The following is a 24,685-nucleotide window of genomic DNA, read 5'->3' on the forward strand; positions in this document are numbered from 1 at the left end:
CTACAAACAAGAGGATGCTACACCCTGTCTTCTCTTGTTTAACTACCCTTCATTCTCACCCCTTTCTGGTTCATGGAAGAATGTGTCATCCTTAAGAAAGGTGGCAAGGTCAATGGCTGCCACTGACCCAAAACACATCTGGCTGCTTGAAAGGACTGAGCTGAAGTGATGGAAAACTTAATTTTACACACACACACACACACACACACACACACACACACACACACACACACACACACACACACACACACACACACACACACACACACACACACACACACACACACACACACACACACACACACAGTGCAAGTGTTAATGACCACAATCCTATCCAGAATCACTTCAGTTCATCTCAGCCGAATAACAGGGACATGGGAACAAAGAACAAAAGCTGCAAGGAAAGAATGCTGTTTTAATTAGTCCAAGATCATTTGATAGAATGGAGGTTTTGGACAGGCTTGACTTTCTCCCCCAGTCTGTCAAAACTCTGTCAAAATCCTTGTTAAGCAGCAACTAATTTGGGAAATTATGTCAGCTGTTAAGTGAAGAGTATAACACTCAAGGGAGGGTGATTTGGGGAGGGTTTGGGTGATCGCTTGCTGGGCTTTGAGGCCGTGGTGCGAAAATGTTTTTTAAGGTGAAGAAAAGGGCTTTCCCTCTTGGACTAGGTCAAGACTTCTGTGCCTGGTAAGCCTGTGGCTTGATTGCAGGCAAGTTGGCTGAAAACCACAATGGAGTCATCTGGAGTCACTTTAGGCCGAGCAGTGAAGTCCCTGGTGCATGTTCCCTTCATGCTTTAGTCTGCGCAATATATACTTGTAAATTTTACAAGAAGTCTCTTTCACTCTATCAAATGCTTTCCGTATAATTTGATTATCTTAGGGTTGTAATGTTCAACGGGATGGATTTTTTTGAATGTGTTTATGTGAGTTGTTACACTAATGATCAGTAGGTCAACTGAAGGTAAATGTTCTGCATTTCTTTTCTTTTCGTTTATGTTCATTTCGTTTCATTTCTCTTTTCTTTTTTCTTTCTCATCTCTAATTAAAGGGATCGGTTACCAAAAAAAATTCTGTGATAATTGACTCACTTTCATGTCACCTGTATGACTTTTTTTTTTTTTTTCATTTTGAGTTTTTTTTTTAAAATCCATACCATGGGTGAGAACTTTTGGATAAACTATCCCTTTAATACACTCCCTTTAATTTTTTTTTAATTAATTTTTTTGTTAGTTTTGCTGTTGAGTCCGCATGTTTGTTTAATTTCAATAACCTATACTCAGTTGTTTTCTCGTTGTGAGGGAAAGAGTTTAATAATGCTAATGCTGGCTCCATTTTTAAGCTGCCTGAGGGCAGAAAAGCAAAAAATAGATGATTGTGTAAACATCAAAGTGTATCACCTTTTCTTTTTCTCTGTCTGAGCTATATTAATAGTACATATTTTTATACAGTGCAAGAAATTGAGAGTGAGTGAGAGAGACATAAATAGAGACTAGAATCGCTTGGCACTGCAGTGTGGGGGTCTACAGGAAACCCAAGCCAATGCCAGTCCTTTCTATGCCTAGTGCCAGGGCCTGTTGGCAGTCTAGCAGGAGAATTTTGCCCTCTTTCCCACCTCATTCCTCCTGTGCTCAGTAATCTGGCCTGTGCATATGGGGAAAGCTGCTGAAAACGGTTCAGGTGCTCGTAAAGCCCTCCAGATATTTGATGCAGAGATACAAATGTGTCTATAAAATGATAGTTTCTGCTGTCAGATCATTTTTTAAATGTAGCTAGATCTACTGTATGAGAAGGGATTGACTATTTGTATTACCTGTAGCCGGTTCTTAATCTGCCATTTTTGTCACATGAGCACATATTTAATAATTCATACAAATAAATGTATACGGCTAAAATGTAACCATGGTAGTAAATAAAGCATTTTTCCCTTTCCTGTCCCATTTCTCCTTGTCTAGAGGTAAAAACAAACAAACTTGGATGTAAATCAAATATGTAAACCTTTGCTTTCTCATTTTCTTTGTAGTGGGAAGAAGTGAGTGGCTACGATGAGAATATGAACACCATTCGTACCTATCAGGTGTGTAATGTCTTCGTCGCCAACCAAAATAACTGGGTGCGCACCAAGTACATCCGCCGAAGAGGTGCTCAACGCATTCATGTGGAGATGAAGTTCTCAGTACGAGACTGCAGCAGCATCCCAAGAGTTCCTGGTTCCTGCAAGGAAACGTTCAACCTCTACTACTATGAATCAGACTCTGACACGGCCACCAAAGTCTTTCCCCCATGGATGGAGAACCCTTGGATCAAGGTGGATACCATTGCGGCCGATGAGAGCTTCTCGCAAGTAGACCTGGGCGGACGCGTGATGAAGATTAATACAGAGGTTCGCAGTTTCGGCCCCGTCTCCCGTAACGGTTTCTACCTAGCCTTCCAGGACTACGGCGGGTGCATGTCGCTTATCGCCGTGCGAGTGTTCTACCGGAAGTGCCCTCGCACCATCCGCAACGGAGCGATATTTCAGGAGACGCTTTCGGGAGCAGAGAGCACCTCACTGGTGGCGGCGAGGGGAGTGTGCGTCCCTAATGCCGAGGAGGTTGACGTTCCCATTAAACTGTACTGTAATGGAGATGGAGAGTGGATGGTCCCTATTGGCCGCTGTATGTGTAAAGCAGGGCACGAGGCTGTGGAGAATGGAACTGTTTGCAGAGGTAAGCATGCTTTTCTGCTAATGTGTAGTGGTCTTGTCATGTTGCACAAAACTTTTTTCATTTTTTGGTCACAGCTGCTACTGACCCTAAAAAGCAGAAAAGTATTTGTTTGCTTGTCTGTGTGTTCTGGTTATCTGTCGTCTTTTCAGCACATTTTTCTTGCATTTTTCAAAAAACATGCATCCTTAAAATATTATACATTTGCTTAAAACAAAATTGCAGTATATTTTAAGGCTTGTTCTCAGAGAGTATATTTTGGCAACACCCCATTGGCAGCATTTTTGTTTTGTTTTAAGCATAAGTAACAAAATACTGGCTTTTTGCCATAGCAAATGCTATTATTTTTAAACTATTATTATAATTATAAATAATTAAAATAATTGCAATTATTAGAATTTTATAATTAAAGATATATTCTGTGAAAAGGAATCGACGATAACTATAATGATAAAGATATAGTTTTAAAAATAGTTCTAAATGTAAAAGAATAGCACACCACAACAATAACAATATTGTTGGATTCATTTTCACAAGTATTTTTTCCAGCTGATGTATGATAAAAACATTGACAGCCAATCAGAAACCATCCGTTTTAAAGAGCTAGAGCATTTAAAGAGGCAGACAACATAACAACAGCCCTTGCTTATAATAAACAAAACGAAATTGTGTGTTGGTGTGGATGCTAACATAGTAATCGTTATAGTCATCTTTATAATTATCGTTCTTGGTGTGACTGGGTCTTTTAATCTGCGCAATTTTGCTTTGTTAAATTAATCATATTTTAAGGATTTTTAGATGTTTGTATTGTATTTTTTTTTTGTAAATGACCTACAAGCTACAGCATGTGTTTCCTACCAAGCTGAAGCTCTAGAAATGGCTCGCTGTTGATGTTGTGGTTTCACTGTGATATCCCAGGCAACTCAAACATGTTGATGTGGGTAGTATGGCTGTTTTTTCCCCCTTTCACAGTATCCCTGTGCAGCATCAATGTAAGCTGGCCCTTTCACAGCGTGTGAGCGTATTGATCGTTTCTTATCCAAACCCCAGTGCTCCTCTCCTTCAGCCTACCTCACCTGTAATTCAACTCGCTCTACAGTGGGAGCTCTCGTTTTGCCCGACGGCGGGCCCTGTTCCCACGGCAACGACAGCCTTCAGACAGGCTCCACGCTGACACAGACGACACAATAAAACGCCCACCTGTGTTTCAGAACCCCCCCCCTTCCTCTCGCACCCACTCGCACAGACAGACACACACATACTCGCTCAGCCTCTTCATGAGCCTGGCTGTAATTACCACCCCGGCTCCCCGTCTAGTCCAGGATGAGCTGTGATGATAGCCGCTCATTGCAGGCGCTAGCAGGGCGGCGCTCTGCCGATATGCATTCAATGACAGTTAATGAGTACGGTCACAATCCTTGCACAGGAGCACCTGCCGATAAATCCTCTAAGCAGTCTACTTTAAATTGAAGAGCTGACATAATTATACACATTTGGTTGTTTTTGATCGTCATGTACTTTACTGCATGCTATCGATTTTAATATTTCAAGAGTCTGCTTGGAATTGAGGTATCTCTATAAACACCTGGGTTTAAAAAACATACAATTGTGAAAGACAAATGGAGAGGCTCATAGTCAAATCAAGCAAGCTATAAAAAGGTACTTGTTAAAGCCTTTCAAATAACACTGTCAGTGTTTTGCTGAAAGACTGTTACTCCTAACAGAGAGAATAATGATCCTAATCACTGAGCATTTAGCTTATATTCATAAAGCATTTGTGAATATTAATTCATTGAGGAATATTTTTTAATATTTTTTTGACAGCAGGGCCTGATTGCAAGTGAGAGAGTGCTAATGTCATGAAATTTCTCTAATCCCATGAGCTAAATGTTAATGAGGCGCTAGAACTGACCTTGGATCAGCACTCTTAAAACTATGACGGAGCGTTTGATGATTAGCACTGCCTAGATGTGTTTTGAGGGAGTGAAAATGTCTAGATACATTTGAAAGGAATAGAGCTAATTATTTTCTCAACTTTAGGATGGTTGAATGGATGGGTGGATAATTTTTTAGATGCATTTATTTATTTTCTTAAATATTATACATATTAACAATTTATAGCAATAAATTGTATAATTTATTAGTACATATAGAACTTATCATTAACCATTAATAATAAATTGTAAAAGCATTGCATGCAAAGTTAAACCTTATTGTAAAATGTTACTGAATTAGACAGACAGATATATATGGATAGATAGATAGATAGATAGATAGATAGATAGATAGATAGATAGATAGATAGATTTATTTTGAAAATAGTTTATTGATGGTGGTTGACTGTATTGTACATAAGCGGTTTTGATCGAGGTCTGCCTTCAATTCATTGAGCTATTTATCTCTCTGGCAGGGGAAAGCTGATACCGCTGCGTGAGACAATGTCAGGACTGTGGTCAGTGGTCGGGGGATGGGTTGATGCAAGAAAGAAGGGCTTTTAACTGCTGAGAGTTGGGCGTAATGAATTGATTTGTGAAAGATGTTTTCGCCGGGATGCCGTGGTATCCACTTACGTTCTTGGTTCCAAGAGGTCATAAGATCTGCAGATGAAAGATCTGTCTCACAGCAACTTTCACAACTCCACTAACACTTTATGCAGACACCTCGCTACAAACAAGCGCGTAATTATGCATGTTTCAATTAAGTCTTCTCCAGCACTTTCAACAGATAATGATTCTTCGACATGACGTCTGTCAAAATATTGACAACATACCAATTTACTTTTGCTTGTGATGGCATTGGCTTCTTGTCAGAAATTTGAGATCGTTTTACTAACAATATTAAATTTCCTCCCAGGGAGGCGCTGTAAGTTAATGAAGCAAGCCAGGTTCCTTTAGCAGAAATGCCCTTTATAAAGGCAGATCTGATTTCGTTTAGAGCTGCGTTAGACGTGGACCCACTGGAAATGCACAGGGTCTTGTTCGGAGAACGTGTTCATTTGAAATGGTAGCAGAATACTCAGATGGACATAATAGGAGACATGTTCATGGTTAGGGGCTCTAGGTCCACAATCAATGCTCATATTTTTTCCAAATTGTAATCTGATCACACAGTTCATGGAAAATGGGTTTAGAAGTGCAAACTATTGGAATATAAAACTAACTGTAGAGAACGTGTTGAATGTACATTGCAAAAAAAAGAAAAAATTAATTTGTTGTTTTTTAACTTGTTTTCCTGTTAAAATATCTTTAAAACAAAATAAATTCACTTGAGAAGCAACACTGCATATTAATACTGATATTAAGACTTGATTTCAGAGAATATATCTTTAATATAAATGTATTTTTGTCTTACTGCAGTGACACCTTTTTCAGTAGTTAAAAAATGTACCTGGAAAACTGAAAAAAAAAAAAAAAGCTAATTGAAAGTAGTATTTTTTTGCAGTCTACTTCGACTAGGCTAATACCCATTAGGCAAGAACATCAAATGAACACAAACAAATGCAACGGCACTGGGGGACTTCTTGGTGAAGGTATTTTAAGCTACATAGCATTGTCGATGAAAGACAAAGTGCTTGCTTTGGCAAAGCTGATTGAGTGCAGACCTTCCACCTGTTGAGAAGTTCTCATGAACTTGAGTCTGATGAAAGAGAGCGAGCAGGTTTTACAGTGGTAAGCATTACTCGTCTGTTCTTCAGGAATGTGGTTGTGTGATCCAGATCCACAAGAGTTTATTTATGGCTCTGCAACGATAGATACAGCAGTTTCCCATATGGAGAAATATGTGTTTTTCTACACGAGTGTTTCATTTATGGCATCTAAATTTTAGACATTATAAATGGGAAATCTCTTAAAGCTGTTGATACTAAAATGCTACAACAGACGACACTTGAGGAGGACAAAACGTAAATAATAAAGCTATGAATAATTTGCATCCTGACTTTTGTTTCTCACCACAGTTTTGGGCTTGAATTAGTAGGAGACAGTGGAGTGGTGGCACATTCATAGACAGAAGATTAAGGCTGAGGTTTGATGTAATTTTACAGTAATTCTCAATACCGTAGAATAAAAAAAGCTGAAGACAAACCATGTCCTGATGATATAGAGGTTGAGGAAAGGAGTAAAGGACAGTGTGTCCCTCTGTATTCCTGGTGCTGGCTACCTTCCACATCGACAAGGCTTTAGCGAAGAAGTCATCATGATCCACAGGCACCACTGTGACTCCCTTTATTTCCCATGGAGCATCTGCTTTTAATGATAGCTCTAATTGGCTAACAGCAAACACGGGGCACTGCAATGCTTATGGTCAGCCTGAAATCCCAGGGGTTCATGAAGCTAAACAAACAATTGTCCCAGCATCATCTTTCAGCCCTCCATGTTTAAATGAAGGGCTTTGCAGGTAGGAGACCATGTTTGGGATTTTGTTCCTTGAAGTTTTGAAAACAATATATATATATATATATATATATATATATATATATACTATACTTTTTTATTTATACCACTTGAAATGTTAATATTTATTAGTATTTAAGGAAATTAACACTAACCATGATTAGTAAATGTAAAAGTATTGCAAAAAAAGTTGAACTTTATTGTAAAATGTTCTGTTGATTATGGTGCATATGTCTCAGGTGTTTTTTTACAGTTAGCCAAATGTGGATATAGACTTAATGCTGCAGTTGTGATGGCTTGACCCATTGGGTTGTTGAATGAGCTTTTCTAGCGCTTTTTTTAAAATTAGATATGAAATCTAAACCATAATTCAATTAATGTGCTGAAGGTTTGAACAGTAGATGAAAATCAATATTAGACACAGCTCTAATGCTCAATCTGTCCCAATAAAGTATTCAGTCACAAGCATTCATACAATCCCATGTTCATGGTTCATTGTAGTGCTGTTTCACTGAAGTGGCCTCTTACCACAGCCTCCCCTCAACACTTCATCAAGCAATTTTCTGCATTATCTACTGCTGATGGACACATACATTTCAGAATAGCATGGCTGCAATGTAATGCAAACCTCTCGACTTTCTTTTCGGCCTTATTCCTCACCTATTGAGTATGTACAATACGGCCTTTTTAGCAGCAATTTTCAGACAGCTTCAATCCACATCTGACCCATGGCACGCTTTTATGGCTGAGCTCCTAACTACTCTGCTCTTGCCAACCCTCCAGTCTGGACTCTAATTGGGAAAGTAAAGAACGTTAAGCAGTGAAATTAAACCCTCTCATACTGAGTTGTTCACTCTAGCGCCCAACACTGGGAGTGGGAGTGTGACAAAGAGCTCAAAGTGCTCTTGGTGACAGCAGACACACGGTAAAGCCAACAAGTCGAGTCCTTAGACTCGTCGCTTGCATGGCCAGAAAATAAAGATTCCTCTACGCTAGCCAAGGATTAGGATCACAAGTACCATAGGAGCTGTCTACCCACCTACCGAGACCCAGGGGAGTAGTGATACACTTTTATTTCATGTTGACTAGCCGTAATGGAGATTTCAGCTCTTCCAGGTGTTTTTTTTTTTTTTCTGCTCAGTTTTTTTTTCTTTTTTTTCTTTCTTCTGAAGCAGAATAAATGTAACTTCTCTGAAAGCTAAAGATATCTCCCCACTCACCCACCCACATTTACTCCTTTGAGGAACACTCGTCATTTTTCTCTCAGCACATTCATCACTCCCTTGTAAGTGATAACGCCAAACTGAAACGACTGGGAACGGCCCAGAGCTCAGGGAGCATGATGTGTTAACTTGTTCCACATGCATCTCCGAGCAGCCAGTCATTAGCTCACATGTCCACTGGGATTCTCGTTGTTGGAGTCCCATGATCCTCAGAGGCTGTAATCACTATTCTGTGGCATCTCTGATCATTTGAGGGATTTCTCACGCCTGTCTTTCTTTCAGGACACCTTATGAGTTTTCAGAGATGAAAATCGAAGGGTTAAGAGGTCTATGCTGATGGAACGGTTTCTTCTAGCACAACTATGCCGAGGTGGAGAAGAGGTTAGGGGCTTGGTCTCCTTCAGAAGCCATGGATGTTTTTTTTCCAATCAAACATGGGACCTCTCACAAACGCCAGAAATCTCTTTCATCTGTTTTGATTCATGCTCTGACCACTGAAAGGCCTAGACAGGATGCAGTATCAGTTTGTCTCGGGTCGAAAGAAAAGAAACAGGGCATGTGTCTTCTGAAGAGCTATAAGTCTGCGCTAACCGCTGGCAAATAACGAACAAGGGGTTACAGAAAGCGGGGCATGTTTTGTCACAAATACCATTCGATTCTGGGGAAGAAATCAGGATCAAATAGCAGTACAGCTGTTGTGCCACTACGACAGCAACTGGTGATGGATGAATTCAATTGACATGCAAGCCAATATGAATTGCAATTCTTTAACCTTGAGTGACATTTGAGGTTAGTGCAGGGTTAGGAATTTGTTACACTTCAAGCCTTTTTCTGGAGATTTTGATAGATGGCTCTCATGCCGATGTGAGGCCAGTGCTGCAATCTGTGTCACGCTGCGTCTTTCTTTGCTGCAGGATTCCAGTTGTTCGCACTCTGTTGACCCCCAGCTATGCTCTGAAGGATATAGGCTACAAAGTGTGTCGTTTCCTGATCTGTCATATGACCTTACAAAGATCAATTAGGCGATCTTGTTACACTAGGTTCTCTAAGGTTTTACTTCAGTTTGATGCGCTCCACATGTGGCTCAAGAGAACTTTAAAAGGTTGCATTCTTTTATTTAAAAAAAAAAAAAAATATATATATATATATATATATATATATATATATATATTTTAATTCTTAGTGGTGGTTAAAATAACATATATGTATATTTATTTTTAGTAGATTTTTTTTCTCTGGTGAAATACGATTCGTCATTGGGCGATTCTCACAACAATGCTTGATACTTACAGTTGTGCTTAAAGCCACGTGTCTTTCAAGGAGTGCCTCTTTCCTTCATGGGGATAGATTTGCAGAGTAGTAATGGATTCTAAAATAAGAAACCGTTGCTGACAAAAGGTCTCCCTACATGATGTCTCCTGTCCCCTCTCTCTCGGTGATTAAAGATTAAACAAGAAAGTGGGTGAAGGGCAGAAGATAAGAGCATGTGTTCACCCCTTGAATGGATCATCGGTAATGGATGCCTCACAGTTGGGCTGACGTACTGTGCTAATATCAGCTGTTAGCTCTTCCGACAATGCAGGTCTCAAAAGAGCTATTTTCCTAACCCTTCAATATTTTGTTGCCTAAAGTGCAGTGTAAAAGCTTTGGGATCAAGGGATCAAAAAGTAAAAGGCCAACATTTGAAAAATAAAAGCATGCTATGAACAGTGTTAGTTGACTTTGAGTTGAATAGAGCTGAACTGTTGCTGCCAAATAGCATGAATGATAATAGACAAACAAATGTTTGTCAGTAGTAGAATTCATATCGTTGAATTGTTTGTTGGGATTGTTTGATTGATGAGCCAGCACCTCTACAGAGCTTTGTTTGATAACACTGAGAACAAATTAAGACAGTTAAGACAATCTAGTTTTTTGATTTGTCTGTGCTGAACTGCATGTTTTCTTACGGCTTTTCAGTTTGAAATTGAGCAGATTCACCTAAAGTCCTCCTCAGAAAAGTTTAGCTTAATCAAACCTTTAGAGATTACTGTCAGATTATTCCCTGATCATTAGTATGCACCTTACACTATCACTCACCTGTGAAATGCACCACAGGTAGAGAGGACTTTCTTTTTTTAGTTTTAAGACTTAACACTATTTGTGAATGTATGATTTGAAGAATGTCAAGATTCTTACTGCAATCAGAAATGTGTTATAACCTAAAACATCATTTTGCATATCACATAACAATTTTTTTAAAATCATTTTTCATGTCATACTTTTTTTGCATCTGTTTTTTTTTTTTTGAGTAGGCTCCAATTACGGTTAGATAAAACATGACCAAGGTTTTTTTTTTATACATTAATTTATATTGCAGTTGAGCTTGACAGTCAGTGATCAGCATACATTTTAGTTGCTTTGACATTCTGATAACTCCTTTTTGTGCATATTTAAAATGTGCCAGGTTTGATGTCTATGATGTCTTCAGTGTCGTAAGCAAGCACAATTGTAGCGCGTTTGAAGTTGATGATAAATAATTAAAAACCAATTGCTGTTCAAATTCCAGCCAAATTTATACAAGCCTAAGAATGAAACATTTTGATTGCCCCAAGCACTGCAATGCAAATTACACAATCTAATGAGCTATTCTTAGACTCTGTGAACATCTAGAGCTTCACACTGGGAGATGGATATCTTCCCACCATCGCTGTTCTAAATTTTTGTTTAGGAAATGGAGTTCATCTAGAGGATACCATCACATACTCACCTGCTGTTTGCTTGAAGATATATAAATCTATATATGAAGTGAGTCTTCTTTGGACTCCATTTTAGAAGGGCTAAAGTAAATATACAACAACTAAAACAGGCCTCAGTCTGAGCGAATTCTTGCCAAGTTCAACATTCTGCGGACACCAAATTCATCCCGTCCTGAGCAATGATTTGTTTCTCACTTGTCTGTGGTTTTATTTGGCACACTTAGACAGTGTCCTCTTGAAGAGTACTTGTTTAATCACAGAAACTCTGTCGCCATTATAGACGTCGAGCTTTGCCTCATGCTGTGTTATTTTTGCTGTTTTGCACTTAAGAAGGCCTTTCAAGTGGTGTACTGTAGTTTAAAACATTGTTTCAGTCCTATACTTTCAGACGGATTTACTTGAGACGCTAATAGGCTAATGTTTGAGCCAAAAAAGAATAAGCAATAATGAATACATGTGTTGTGTATAGCCCAAATGAAATGCAGAGCTGTGTGGTCCATGCAGCATGTCTCTGGAGTGCATTCTTCTGCAGCAGTGTACATAATGAATAGCCTTGTGTGCCTAGTAAACTAGAATTAAATAGGTAATCCCTCTTTCAGTTCCCTTCCAGAGTAATATTAAAACAAACACACTGCTCATAAATAAATGCAGCTAATCATTAATATATTTTTCTCTCTGTTTCTTTTCTTTTTTATGTTTGGATTTTCAATCTCTCCACAGATTTTGGGCACACACTGAATTGAATTTCTTGGCTTGCTTGCAGACTTAGTACATTTGGCAACTCAAAGCATACGTGCCGGACATCATGGAGAAAACCGATGACTCAGTGATTCACTGCGTTTTCTTCAGCGTTAGAATCTTTTATATTTCGACCAGACTGAATTTGAGTACACAGTAGGCTATATCTCCTTGCATGTGGAACAGAGGATGGTTAACTCTGTTCTCATGAAAAGGAACATTCCAAGACTAATACGATAATACCCGGTTTCTAATGATGGAATAGAATGTGGGGTGGTAAGTGAGGCCTGGACGATCTCCAATTATGAATAGTGGCCTTGTGGATACTGAGGTGCTTGGAGAGCTGCAGAATATGGGACAGGAATCCTATAAGGAGGCCACATGATGGTGATGCTGGCTTGAAAACATCCAACAGGTACCGCATTGCTTGAGTCCACTGCGGAAGACCATAATTCTGTTGATGCAATATGAAATATTTTGTACTTTGAGTTTCAAAGAAACCTGGATTCATTCAAAGGAAAATACATTCATATACATTCTAAAATAAATGTGGATTGTGGTGAGAAAGTTGTGCACATGTTCATTCACCAAGATAGAAACATTTTGGTTTCTGTATCTCTAGTCTCAGTCCTCAGGACTGTCACATGCATATTGCTTCTGAAAGTAAAAGCAAATTAATATTTTTTTGAAATTATTATTTTTTTATTAGTCCACTCAATATTATGTTTTTAAATTAAACGTTAAAAAAAGTAATAGCATTGTATATATATATATATATATGGTTGATGACCATATACGTATACTATATGCATAGTCTGTTTTAGTCCAGTGTTATCAAATCAAGGCTACTGGCACTGTAGTGGTATGTGGGGAGGTTTGGGCAGGGCGAGGAGGCGCCTGTACATGCTAGTTCTCAAGGCGGCTCACTTTTCTCAAGCTGGTGCCAGCAGACTGTGTGGTGGCACCACAGTGGCTCACCAAACTGGCAGCCCTGCTTCAGACGAGTAGGCCGGCTTTAGGATCGGAGGACCGGCAGGAATGGATTAGAGCCTGTTATTAATGACTCTCTTTGTCCCTCTGGCATTTTGCAAGCTAAGTATGAAAATAGGGCTGTCGTAAAAGCTTTTTGGTGAAACCAAAGGGAAAGCAGAAAAAAGGAAACAAACTCATAGCTTTAGTCGAGACTAACCAACAATGATAAATATGCCTGTAAGACCACATTTCTCTTTTCACAGTACTGAGACGTAGGCCTTGCTGCACGCAGACTGCTTTCTCAGACTGCCACTGACAGAATATATATAAGTTTGGGGTTGGTGAGACTGAAAGAAGTCTCTGATGCTGACCAAGCCTGCATTTATTTGATCCGAAAATTCAGCAAAAAGTAATATTGTGAAATTATATTAGAATATAAAATGACTGTTTTATATATATATATATATATATATATATATATATATATATATATATATATATATATTATATATTTTAAAATATAATTTATTCATGTGATGGCAAAACTGAATTTTCAGCAGCTATTACTTTTAGTGCACATGACGCTTCAGAAAGAATTCTTATATACTGATTTGGTCCTCAAGAAACATTTCTTATTATCATGATGCATTCATGCAGGATTCTTTCATGACTAGAAAGTAAAAAAACAAACAGAATTTATTCAAAATAGAAATCTTTTGCAACATTATAAATGTCTATTAATCAATTTAATGGATCCTTGCTGGATTGAAGTATTCATTTCTTAATTAAAAATATATTTATTTAATTTATGTGTGTCTTTTCATCTGCATACATTCTGTTCTTTGCTTATATTTATATTTTTTATCCTTATATTTACTGGAACAGCCCAGTAGTGGGGGCAAACTGGACTTTGTATTGCTGTCCTGTCTAATAGAGCTGTATGATGATGAATGGTTTTGCTGGGTCCCGTACAACACATTAGCATTATTGAACAGCTCCTGGTGATCAAAGAGTCATGCTATGTGCCCTTCATTCTGGTCTTTTTTTAAACTGGCTGATGTGTTGTACTGTATTCTTCTTTACAACTTTGAATAAGCTTGCAGTAGGGCTGGGCTATATGGCCCAAAAAAAGTATGACGTTAAAATTGTTCATATATATATATATATATCTATATCTATCTATCTATCTATCTATCTATCTATCTATCTATCTATCTATCTATCTATCTATCTATCTATCTATCTATCTATCTATCTATCTATCTATCTATCTATCTATCTATCTATCTATCTATCTATCTATCTATCTATCTATCTATCTATCTATCTATCTATCTATCTATCTATCTATCTATCTATCTATCTATCTATCTATCTATCTATCTAATCTATCTTTTCTTTCAAGTTTAAAGGCAGATTTTTGCTCATAAGGGAAAGTTGTAGAAACCAGACCATTAGGCTAATTGTTTTTAAAGTACTCTTTATTGTCAGAAGAACATGACAAACACTTCACGTTTTTGAATTCTTTACACTTTTCCAGTCATTTTTCCTAAATATAATAATACTGTAAATAATAATAAATATCTCAGTAGAAAAATGATTTTTTTGGTTTCTGCATGTGCTAACGGGTGATATTGTTTCAAGTCATGAAACGGGTTTGTGTTGCCTGACTTTGATGGCACGTATCTTCAGCACAGTTTGCAGTGCAGGCTCCAATATTAATAATTTTTTATTAATAAATGTTTTGTCTCTTATAAATGCACATTTGACAGTAGCTTGAGTTGACAGCAGTTGATTGAGTTAGGATGCAGATGTAAATGTTTATTAACAAAAACCATAACATCTGTAAAAAAAATAAAAATAAAAATAATATGGTAAAATGTAAATATTCTGACTGTTTGGGTTTTATTGAAATTAACCATTGGTCTTCCATAGTAGCATACATTTAGATCATGATAACCACATTTAAAACCACACACATAGCAACTCACTACCATGGTAAAATGTAACTATATTGTTTCCATGGTATTTGTATGAAAAACAGTAGCTTAAATAGGTTACGTGTAGTATAAATGCACAAATGTTATAGCCTAATCACAGAAAAATACTGTAATTATTTTCCATTACTCATTTAATACATTTAATACATGTGTGCATTAATAATATAATAAAATTCTATTTGAATATCCCACATTTCTGCCACAATACCATGGTCCAGTTAGTACAGTAATGGCAATATGTAGATTGAAAAGCCTTCTGACTGTATCACTGCACACAGCGTTTCTCCTTTCTGTCAATGTCAGAGCTGTTTCATCTGACTTTAAAGTACTTTAAATCACAGAGGCATTTGTGTTCTTCGCTGAATTCAAGTGCTTCTCACTGGATCTCACGGCGCTGTTTAGTGGTCACGTAACCGAGACCAATCTATCAGCAAGTAAACGCATCTGCTCTAGTAAGCGCTGCTTTGTTCCGCTTTTGGCGCTTAAAAATGATATCGAACATTTATTGAACTCTTGTTGTCATTTTATCGAGAAAAATTATATTGTGATAATTATCGTTATCAATTTATCGACCAGCCCTAGCTTGCAGTGCATAATACTTTCGGAAAATTTCTGCAATTTTCTCAATCATCCATGATTATCAATAGCAAGAATTAGATGTAAGTAGTAAATGACAGTGAGCATAATAAATCATTGACTGGGCTTGAACGGCATGGGACATGGTTGACTTTGACACTTTGAAATTTGGCACAGTCAAAAGGAGATTTTTCGATCTCAGTGGAAAAAAGGCTTGTGGAGACCTAAAGTAAGTGCCAACTGACACTGAAGCTCGTAAGGTGATGTCGCTCCCTCTCCATACAGCTATAACAGCTCCTCCTTGTGACCCTTTTACCATAAATAGAATGACACATATTGATTTGGGGACAGGGTTTTCACACATTGACCTATTTTGATAACAGATCACTTTGGCTCAATAACAAAGCCCACCAGAAAGCAATGATCTTCAATGGGGCAGTGGATTCACAACCATACCTTCTCCGTGTATTAATTCTTGTTTATGTACAGATGATCCCACTAATGAATACACCCTGGTCCTATAACAACACAGTTCCCAGGTCCCTCCCTCTCCGTGTTCTTGTGAGAGTTCCAAGTTCAACTTTTGAATGGCCCCCACTCACAGCAGCATATCAGATGCCATCTAGTGCACACATTAAAGCTAAATAATCTCTTTAGCTGCTTAGATGTTAGAAAGGTAAAGGATGCTCATCATGTGCTCAGAAGTATTTGCATTGCGTTTTATATGTATCGACATACAATTGTTTGCATTCTTAAACAATGACTGGTAAAATCTAGTGATGTTGAAGGAATGGTTAACCCAGTAATGAAATTCTGTCACTATTTACTCACCCTAGAGTAAAATTAATGCATATGACATTTATTTATAGGATATTTGAAATGATGCAAAGGTGAACATGAAGCTATTTGCATTTACAAAGCACATTATAAGTGAACCACGCTGGTGCTGTGTACATCTGGATGGCTTCAATTCATTTGTGTTCACATACAGGCTAAACCTTTTGCACATTTTGGTGTCTCACCCTCATCATCTCAGCTGCACAACATTTTCTCCACTCACACTCTCCATCAACTCTGCGTAGAACTTGCCAGAAACAGCAAAGACTGCTGATGCTGCACTGCGTGAGTCATTTGCATAAGGTAAACATTGACCCATTGACTAGTTAAAATAAGTAGTTGTGCAAGCATGTCTGAGGTCTTTCAACAAGACCTCAAACGTAAATGCCAACAGTATGTTCTGTTTTAGATGCTTTTGCTAGAGAAATAAATATAAATTAAACAAGTTATTGAGAATGCTTCAAAGCACAGGCTCAGACACTTGAGGTTGGCCTCTAAGGTTTGTTTTTTTGACACTGCACATAGAGCTGTTGGCATAGTCCATGTCCTTGTTACAGGGCAACATTTGACTTTGTCTGTCAGTAAAATGTTTGAGGGAATATGCAAGATGGATTTGAAGACTAATGTTTGGTTTCTGATTGTCCAAACTGTCAGTATTTGGGCTGAGTATTGATATAGATTTAAAGATTTGGTTCAATTCCAATTTACAAGCTTACGATTTATTTTGATTCAGTTCCATTTCACAAGCTATCAGTTAGATTTGATTCTGTTCTTATTCACAATTTTGTGATTCAGATTTTATTCATTTCAGTTGTCAATTTGGCAAATTTTTTGATTTCTTGCCATTATTTCACGGTACATGGAAACTTGAAAAGTTCAAGTTTAAATAAAAATTGTAATTGAGAAAATCAACTTATTTACTTTGTATAATCCCCCATTGTCATGATTGCATAGTTTTGCATGTGATACACATGCTTTAAAATGGTAGTGTTAGCAACATGCATTTCATGTCCAGACAAAGCACTCTTCCTGCAACTAGGGTCCATCTTTCATCCAGTATCCCACTTTAGCTTTTCAGCACAGGCCACAATCAGGCTATTGTAGAGTTCTGCTTGTCACCCTGTTGACGCCCTGGTTCTGTTGATATGGGGCGTGTGTGCTGAAAGCAGGAGTCGTCCTATACAAAGCTGAAGTGCTGGCTAATTGAGCCTGTCTGGGCATGACCTGTAAGTTGTGCTGATAAGCAGGTATTTGACCCTTTGGGAGGCCCAGGTTGCTTCAAGCTCTCTGGAAATAGACTCAATTAGCATGTTCAGCTCAAAACACTATGTGCCTCCAGCAGCAGGCGCCTGCTTAATAGTTGTGGTTCAGCTCGGTGTCACTGGACCTTAAATAGCAGGTCCAGCCCATAAAGACCGTGGATGTCGTCACAGATTGTAAAGCATGATGGAGACCTCTGTGTTTATACATAGCGTACGCAAAAGCCAAAGTAGACCAGAGCCATGCTCGGACACGGATCATTCATCCGGGCTCCATAGCTGGGATTAAACGATCCACCCCCAATTTAAATTCCATCACATTGGTTAAGGTTTGCTGATGCAATCTACTGAAAGCCATTAAATTATCTTTGAATGCCGCTATTTGTGCTTTTTGTTTCACCCTGTCTTGTTTTTTCTCCCTGTTCTGGCAGGCAGTCTTGTGAGCGGTACGTCCTGGCTAGCCGCATGTGGCCCTGTAACCGAGCAGCATCCAACTGTCATGTCTTTCTTACACCAGGGAGAAAGATCTTTGTTGTGAAGTGTGTCCGTCCAACCGGCCCTGTCAGGCCTTGTGGGTTAATCCTACTAGCTCCAGAAACCTTAGACTAATCCTGCTAGTTTCTCAGTCACAGTCGGTCTCCGGGCTGAACCTCCGGGGGTCCCATTATGCTTCGTTTAGATTAAGTGACCTTTTGCGGTCACAATACGGGATTTTAAACTCGTTTCGATGCCAGTAAGTGTGCATTTACGTCCATGTGATCGTAAATGTTTTACTTGGCGTTTACCCAATATTTACTCAACTGCTCTTCCTCATGCTAAAATTCTTCAGCCAACAAATGAAGTGCAAAGAAATAAATATCTCTCTATATATAAGTCATATATAAACACTCATTTCTCACACAGAGTATATAAGTGACCTTCTGGCAAACAACCACCATGAGCTCATATTACAGTAATGAGCTGTCACGGGCCCGGCATTGAGTTCTGCACCAGTCTGTGCGAATATGACAGGTACATGTTTTCGGAATGTCTCAATTGTGGCTCTGTGAGTTCAGCATTTGTTTGATGAATTTGCAGTTTATGATGATTGACAGCTGGACCTGTCTTAATTGGTCCATCCTAATCAGACTCTGCTGAATTCCAAGATGTCCTTGGCCTCCATTCCCATGGTAATGCTTAGTGTTTTTGGAAGTTGAAATGTTTTTAGGGAAGGATCGTGTTGATTTTGGGGTTTGGCACATTGTGTAGTGAGAAAGTTACGGTGACAATTATGTTACGTGATATGTGCACCTGTGTTTAAAGCAGCAGTAATGCATAGACGTATGAGTGAATTTCTCACACTCGTTTATCCGGAAACGAGTTGTGTTGTGGTCTCATAAATGATTATATTGTTTTCAGGTGGGATTTTAGGAACATAATGGAGTGTGCGAAAATGCTACAGCTACTTGTCATGAGATATGGTCTCCTTACAACAGTAAACCAAGCACACATTATCTTTTGTGGGAAAAATGTCCCATGTTTCATTCCAGTGTGAACTCATTTTAGGAGGGTCAGTTCATGCTCTTAGTGTGTGTGGTCCAAAAAGAATAAAAACACACGTAATTGTTCTTTTGAGAGCCATTGATTTGACCTAGAAAATAGCCTAACTTAAGCAGGGGTTTTTAATATGGGGCCCTCAAGGTGATGTGTATTTATTTATTATTTATTATATTTTTATTTTTGTACTTGTGTGTGTTTAAGGGCTTTTAGAAGTAATTTACAAAATTATAGATTTAACTTGATTTAGTACATGTAATTGTTTTCTATGATCTTTCCCATAACATTTAGTTTAATGGAATTTTTTAATATCCTAAATATGTACAGTATATAATAATAATATGCTTATTAAATGTGTGTTTGTGCATGATGGCATATAGCCGTTTGTATTTTAGTAGGATGGTCCCACAAGGAGTTAATCACATTTGGGGGGCCTTTGCATCAAAAAGTTTGAAAACCTCTGCCCTGACAAGCTTGACAAAGCAATCTTTTTTAATATATAAATCCCAATTTCTTCAACATACTTCTGCCTAACATTTATATAATGGCCTTCCCCATGCCATGGAGATGCCATTGTTCTCAAAGGACTGATCGGCCAATATGAAGGAGACTGCGAATAGTAGTTTGGCACCCCGTCACCATAGCAACAGAGAAGCATTGCTCATCCCCCGTGCACCTCGTGCTGGTCTGGCCCCTTCTCCACACAAGCAGAGCCGCTTAATTTCCCTGACCCCCAGGGTCTGCTTTTAACAGGCTCCATTGATTGGTACAAATGCAGGACTACAGAGCCGGCCCCAGAGTCTCTGTAACAGGGTTAAGCAGACAGTGGTGAAGGGGAAGACATTTTAGGGGAGCATACAACACCGGCAAGTGTTTTTTTTCTTTCTCAATAAAACCCATAATTTATAGGCTAATTAATTGATGCAATGCATGTAAAGAATATGTGCTTAAGGAGCGCAACCTCTCTTTGCCTTGATGATTGACACTTATAATGTATTCCACCCCTAAATAGCCACCATTAAACCCTTCAAATGAATTGCAGACGAACAATACCCGCCCAGGAAAATGCAGGTGTAGACGCCTCAGGGAGGCACACAATAAATGCTGAATATCGACGTGGTTTGATACAGGTTTTTTACTTGAATCCATGCAATGTCTTGTTTTCATCATTTTGTGCAAAGAAATCTGTCTGTCTGTTTATCTGTCTCTCTGTCTGTCTGTCTGTTTATAAACTCCAATCTTCAGTATGTTACTCCAGTCTTCAATGTCACGTGAGTCTTCAGAAATCATTCTAATATGCTGATTTACTGCTCAAGAAACATTGATTATTATTATCAATGTTAAAAAACAGCTATGCTGCTTAATATTTTTTGTAAACCGTTTTAACCACGTAAAACGTGCAAACTTCTCATATAAAAATCTATATAAAAATATAAAAAAATGTATCAAATCAATGCAATCGTGACGAGCGTAAGAGACTTCTTTCAAAAGCAAAAAATCTTACAGACCCTAAACTTTTGAACTTGTGTGTTTGTGTATGTACAGTGGCTTGCAAAACTATTCAAACCCCTTCATTTTTCACATTTTGTTATGTTGTTGCCTTGTTCAACTACTTTAAAATGTCTGTCCACCGATAGCCCCCATCCAACCTGACAGAGCTTGAGAGGGTCTGAGAAGAAGAATGGCAGAAAATCACCAAATGCAGATGTGCAAAGCTTGTCATATCATACCCCCCAAAAAAAGGCTGTAAGGGTGCTTCAAAGTACTGAGTTAAAGGTTTGAATACTTATGCACTGTATTTATTAAAGTTTTTTTCTTTTTAATATATTTGCAAAGTTGTCACAGATCTGTTTTTTGCTTTGTCATTATGGTGTATGGAGTGTAGATTAATGTGAAAAAAAGTTATTTAAATTAGTTTAAAATAAGGCAGCAACATAGCAAAATGTGAAAAAGAACACTTTTGCAAGCGCTTGTTTGTGTGTGTGTTTATTTATTTATAAAATATTTAAAATAAAAAGTTATATTTTATAAAATCTATTTTGATTCATTTTAATAACATTTTATTACAGACTTTGACACTAATTGATTTTGATATGATATTGATATATAAAAACAGGTTCTGTGTGTATTTGGAGATATTATGCAGCTGTTGTTTTTGCAGATTAAACAGATAATAGAGGTCGGATTCCCCAAAGGCTAATTAAACTTTTGGTCAGAACTGATATAATCTTACATAAATACCCTCCTGGGATTTGCTACAGAAACAAGGCTGGAATCGAATGAACACGACTAGACTCATTTCGATTGCATCTGCGTGTGTGTGTATGTCTGCGTTCATATCTGTAGGAAGGGATCGCAACAGGATTGGACACCAGCTGCTCTCCCTAGATCCTCTGCCCCACAGCCGTCCCCTCCTTTCCCTCTCCTGCTGTCCGCTCTGACAGGGAACATACAGCTCCTTTATGCAGCTTGCCCATCATTTCGCACCCCACCTTGAGGCCGCCACTGTCACTGGACGCTGCACAGACAGTCTCTGTCAATTAGACACTGCATCTGCCGGGCAACAATAGAGCCCCCTCGTTTCCTGTCTGTCTCACTGCCTGTCGCTCTCTCTTTGACTCTCTCAATTTCCTTAAATCTCTCTCTCTCTTTCATTTCTGCTTCTCATCAAGTGCCGACTCCCCACTTTGCAGCTATTATTTACCCGTGGAAAAAAATGCCATCCTTTTAACGGAAGACTTATTTGTGTTTGTATTGATTTTTGTACGTGCGGCTGAGTTTAAAGCATTAAGGTAAAAAAACATTTCGATGGCATAATTTCACAAACGCCTTCCATTCTTTCTGAGAAAAACATTGCCTTGCCACGCAGCGATTCAAAGCTGCGTTTAGGAAAACTAGGCCCATTTCCATCTGCCTGACTGATTCTCTTTGTTTGCCTTCACGCTGCTTCCTTTTTTCAGAACTACACCTCTTCCTCCTCCAATTTTATTTTGATTCTGCCGTGAAGACACCTTGGTTTCCAGCGAGGAGAGCCCTCCCCCTTCTCCTTCCGCCCCTCCTGAAAGAGGCATCTCGCGCCTTTGACCAGAACATGGAATGCATGCACAACCAGGGAGGGCCCTGCATGGCAACGGCTGTGGTTGCCCTGGCAACTTCCCCGTCCTTGAGGAAAGGGCATGTTAGGAGTTTTTGGGCCAAGGTTTTGACAGGCACAGTCAAAACTCATAAAGCGTCCTGATGCGTCGATCCAGCTATCATGAGTGTTCAGAACCAAAATTGCATGATTCATCTGCTTGTTTATCATCTTAATAAAGGGCTTGGCCTTTGTGCCTTAGGCTACGGTGGGCTATTTCATCATAATGTTGAATGGCTAGTTGTATTTTTAGTAGTAAGACACAAACAAGCCGTGTCATCTTGCAGCAGAGGGCGTAGCCTATTGTAACCTGTTACCAAGGGCAAGATGTCAAAGGTGGACAAAGATCTTAAAAAACGAGACCACCACAGTCATCACGTCTTTTCATTTTCCTTCCCTAGAGGAAAGGGAAGGACAGTTGTAGACAGAACCCATTCCAGTTACAAATTGCCGTAACATTGTCGTCACAATAGCAGCCTCCGATTTCCAGATCAGGGTGTCAGATGAAGCCGTGTCATATCAATAGAGGATGAAAGGTACGCAATGCTTGTGTAGTTTGACCTTCTCTAAAATTATCGCAGGTTTGGTTTGAGCCGTGGCTGCAGTATATGTGATCACCAAGTCCAGCTTGTTTCAGGGCTGAGTCTATTACATTTGTAGTAACTGAAAACATAATCAAATTAGCCAAGGGTCTGGTTGATGTTGAGAGCTTTGGATAACTGGAGTTTAGTGTTTTCTAGAGGTCTTTGTGTTTGTGTGTCTGTTGGGCATCCTTTTGTGGCCCCCATCTGACTGCTCTGAGTGTCACCCAAGAGTTCACTGTATCTCCAAGATTTTTACTCTGTCTCACTGGACAGCTTGCTGTGATTGACAATCGCTCTTTAATGGAGATAAATGTGGCTGCTGAGCTTTGCCCCTCCCCAACCATCTGCAACAGACTCCAGTGAAGGTACAAAATGGTTGTGTGTGGTGGTGTACAGATTTTTTTTTTTTGTCTGCCTTTAGTGTGACCTCTGTCAAGCAATCCACCTACACGAAATGATCCTTGTCTGTCTGTTTCTTAGCAGCCTTTTTAGATTCCTGTAATTCAGACTGCTGTGGATGACAGAAAATTGTTCTACAGATATAGCTTTAGAAATCCATTTCTTTCACTTTGTGTTTTCCTTTTTCCAATGTCTGGATGTTTGTGATCTGATGATTGCCAGAATCCATCTTCCTCTCTAAAATACTAATTTGCCCATTGCCATTTTTTCAAATTATGGACAACAAACAAAGGAGCTAAGAGAGTGGACCATTTGGGCCCTGTTTCTCTCTGTCATTACGGTAAAGGCCTATAATGCAGCTGAGGCAGCGTTTCTGCTGTGTCCCTTCTGCCCTCTTTGTCCTTTTACCTACTAAACAGACATTTCTGTGACCGACCTGATGGATCTGTGTTTAGACAGTCATTCTGTGAAAACCGGTGTCTTTTGCAGTTTTAATAAAGAATTTTTAAAAATACATTTTTTTAATTAAAAATGAAAATACAAAAAGTAATATAATGTGAATTTAGAAATTGCATTGTGCCTTCTCAAGCTAAATTAATGAATTTAAAAGTGAAGTTGTTGTGTTTTTAAATTTTATTTTTCTATTATTATACTGTTATATTATGCATTTAGCAAACTTATAAAAGTATATCCATAAATACTTATAAATGTGTGTGTGTTTATTATAAGCATAATAGATCAAGTTGGCAACCGCAGTATTTTTTTTTTTTTTTGTCTGAGGGCACTTTTTCTGATTACTGAAAAACAGACAAAGCCATACACAGTACAGTAAGTTGTCAATTCTGATCTATTCTAATTACAACACACACCTTTTCACTTCAGCCATTTGCAGATGTCAGGGGATCCTTTTGAGCTAGAATAGATTTTGCATTTGCATTTTCCTTCTCTCTCTGGATGTGTTTATTGACTGCAACATGTGGGGACCATGCATTGATCTAAAATGTGAGGCATGCATGTTAGACGAATGCATACATACGCCCGCACACACATAAGCGCGCTCATAGGCACATTCCAGCTGTTGCAGGCGCTCCACAGAGCTCTTTTCCCAGGTGCCACACACATTTCCCTGTAATCTCTCTCCACACACACTCCACCGGTGCTCTTAATTTGTGGCGGCGGCGCCTGCTGGGCGGATTTGGGCTACAGATCCTGTCTGAAGACAGCTCTAACAACTGCAAAGGGGCCAAGATTGGACACAGACACCAGGATGTATCCCCTAATTTTTGATGAGAAGTTTGCACGTGTATGTCAGAATTTTGATTACAATTTAGATACAAATATTTGTCACATTAAGCTGGGGACACACTTAACGACTGTAAGGCCGATTATGAATGTAATTTGATACTTACGACTGATCATGCCCAAGTTAGAGACAGTTGCGTTCAGTCGTTGTTTAAAATCTGCTCCAGTCGCTGAAAAGTCTGTCAGTGTGTTCAGTTCAGTCTTAGAATGTTTCAGCTAGTCGTTAAGTGTGTTCCTGGCATTAGCTGCTTTTCCACTGTCAGACTAAACGATTCTTAGAATGGTAAGGA

General features: G+C 38.7%; 1 protein-coding gene across 2 annotated transcripts in view; it reads left to right on the forward strand.

Moving 5' to 3' along the window:
- Positions 1–24,685, forward strand: part of ephb2b (eph receptor B2b) — a 160,904-nt gene that overhangs the window by 88,314 nt on the left and 47,905 nt on the right. For both annotated transcript variants that reach the window (XM_079856698.1, XM_079856697.1), the window contains one exon: positions 2,026–2,710. In XM_079856698.1, the coding sequence (XP_079712824.1) occupies positions 2,026–2,710 (685 nt within the window). The remainder of the gene's footprint in view (positions 1–2,025; positions 2,711–24,685) is intronic.

This window comes from Squalius cephalus (genome assembly GCF_949319135.1).
Source record: "Squalius cephalus genome assembly, chromosome: 22".
In the NCBI taxonomy this organism is placed as follows: domain Eukaryota; kingdom Metazoa; phylum Chordata; class Actinopteri; order Cypriniformes; family Leuciscidae; genus Squalius; species Squalius cephalus.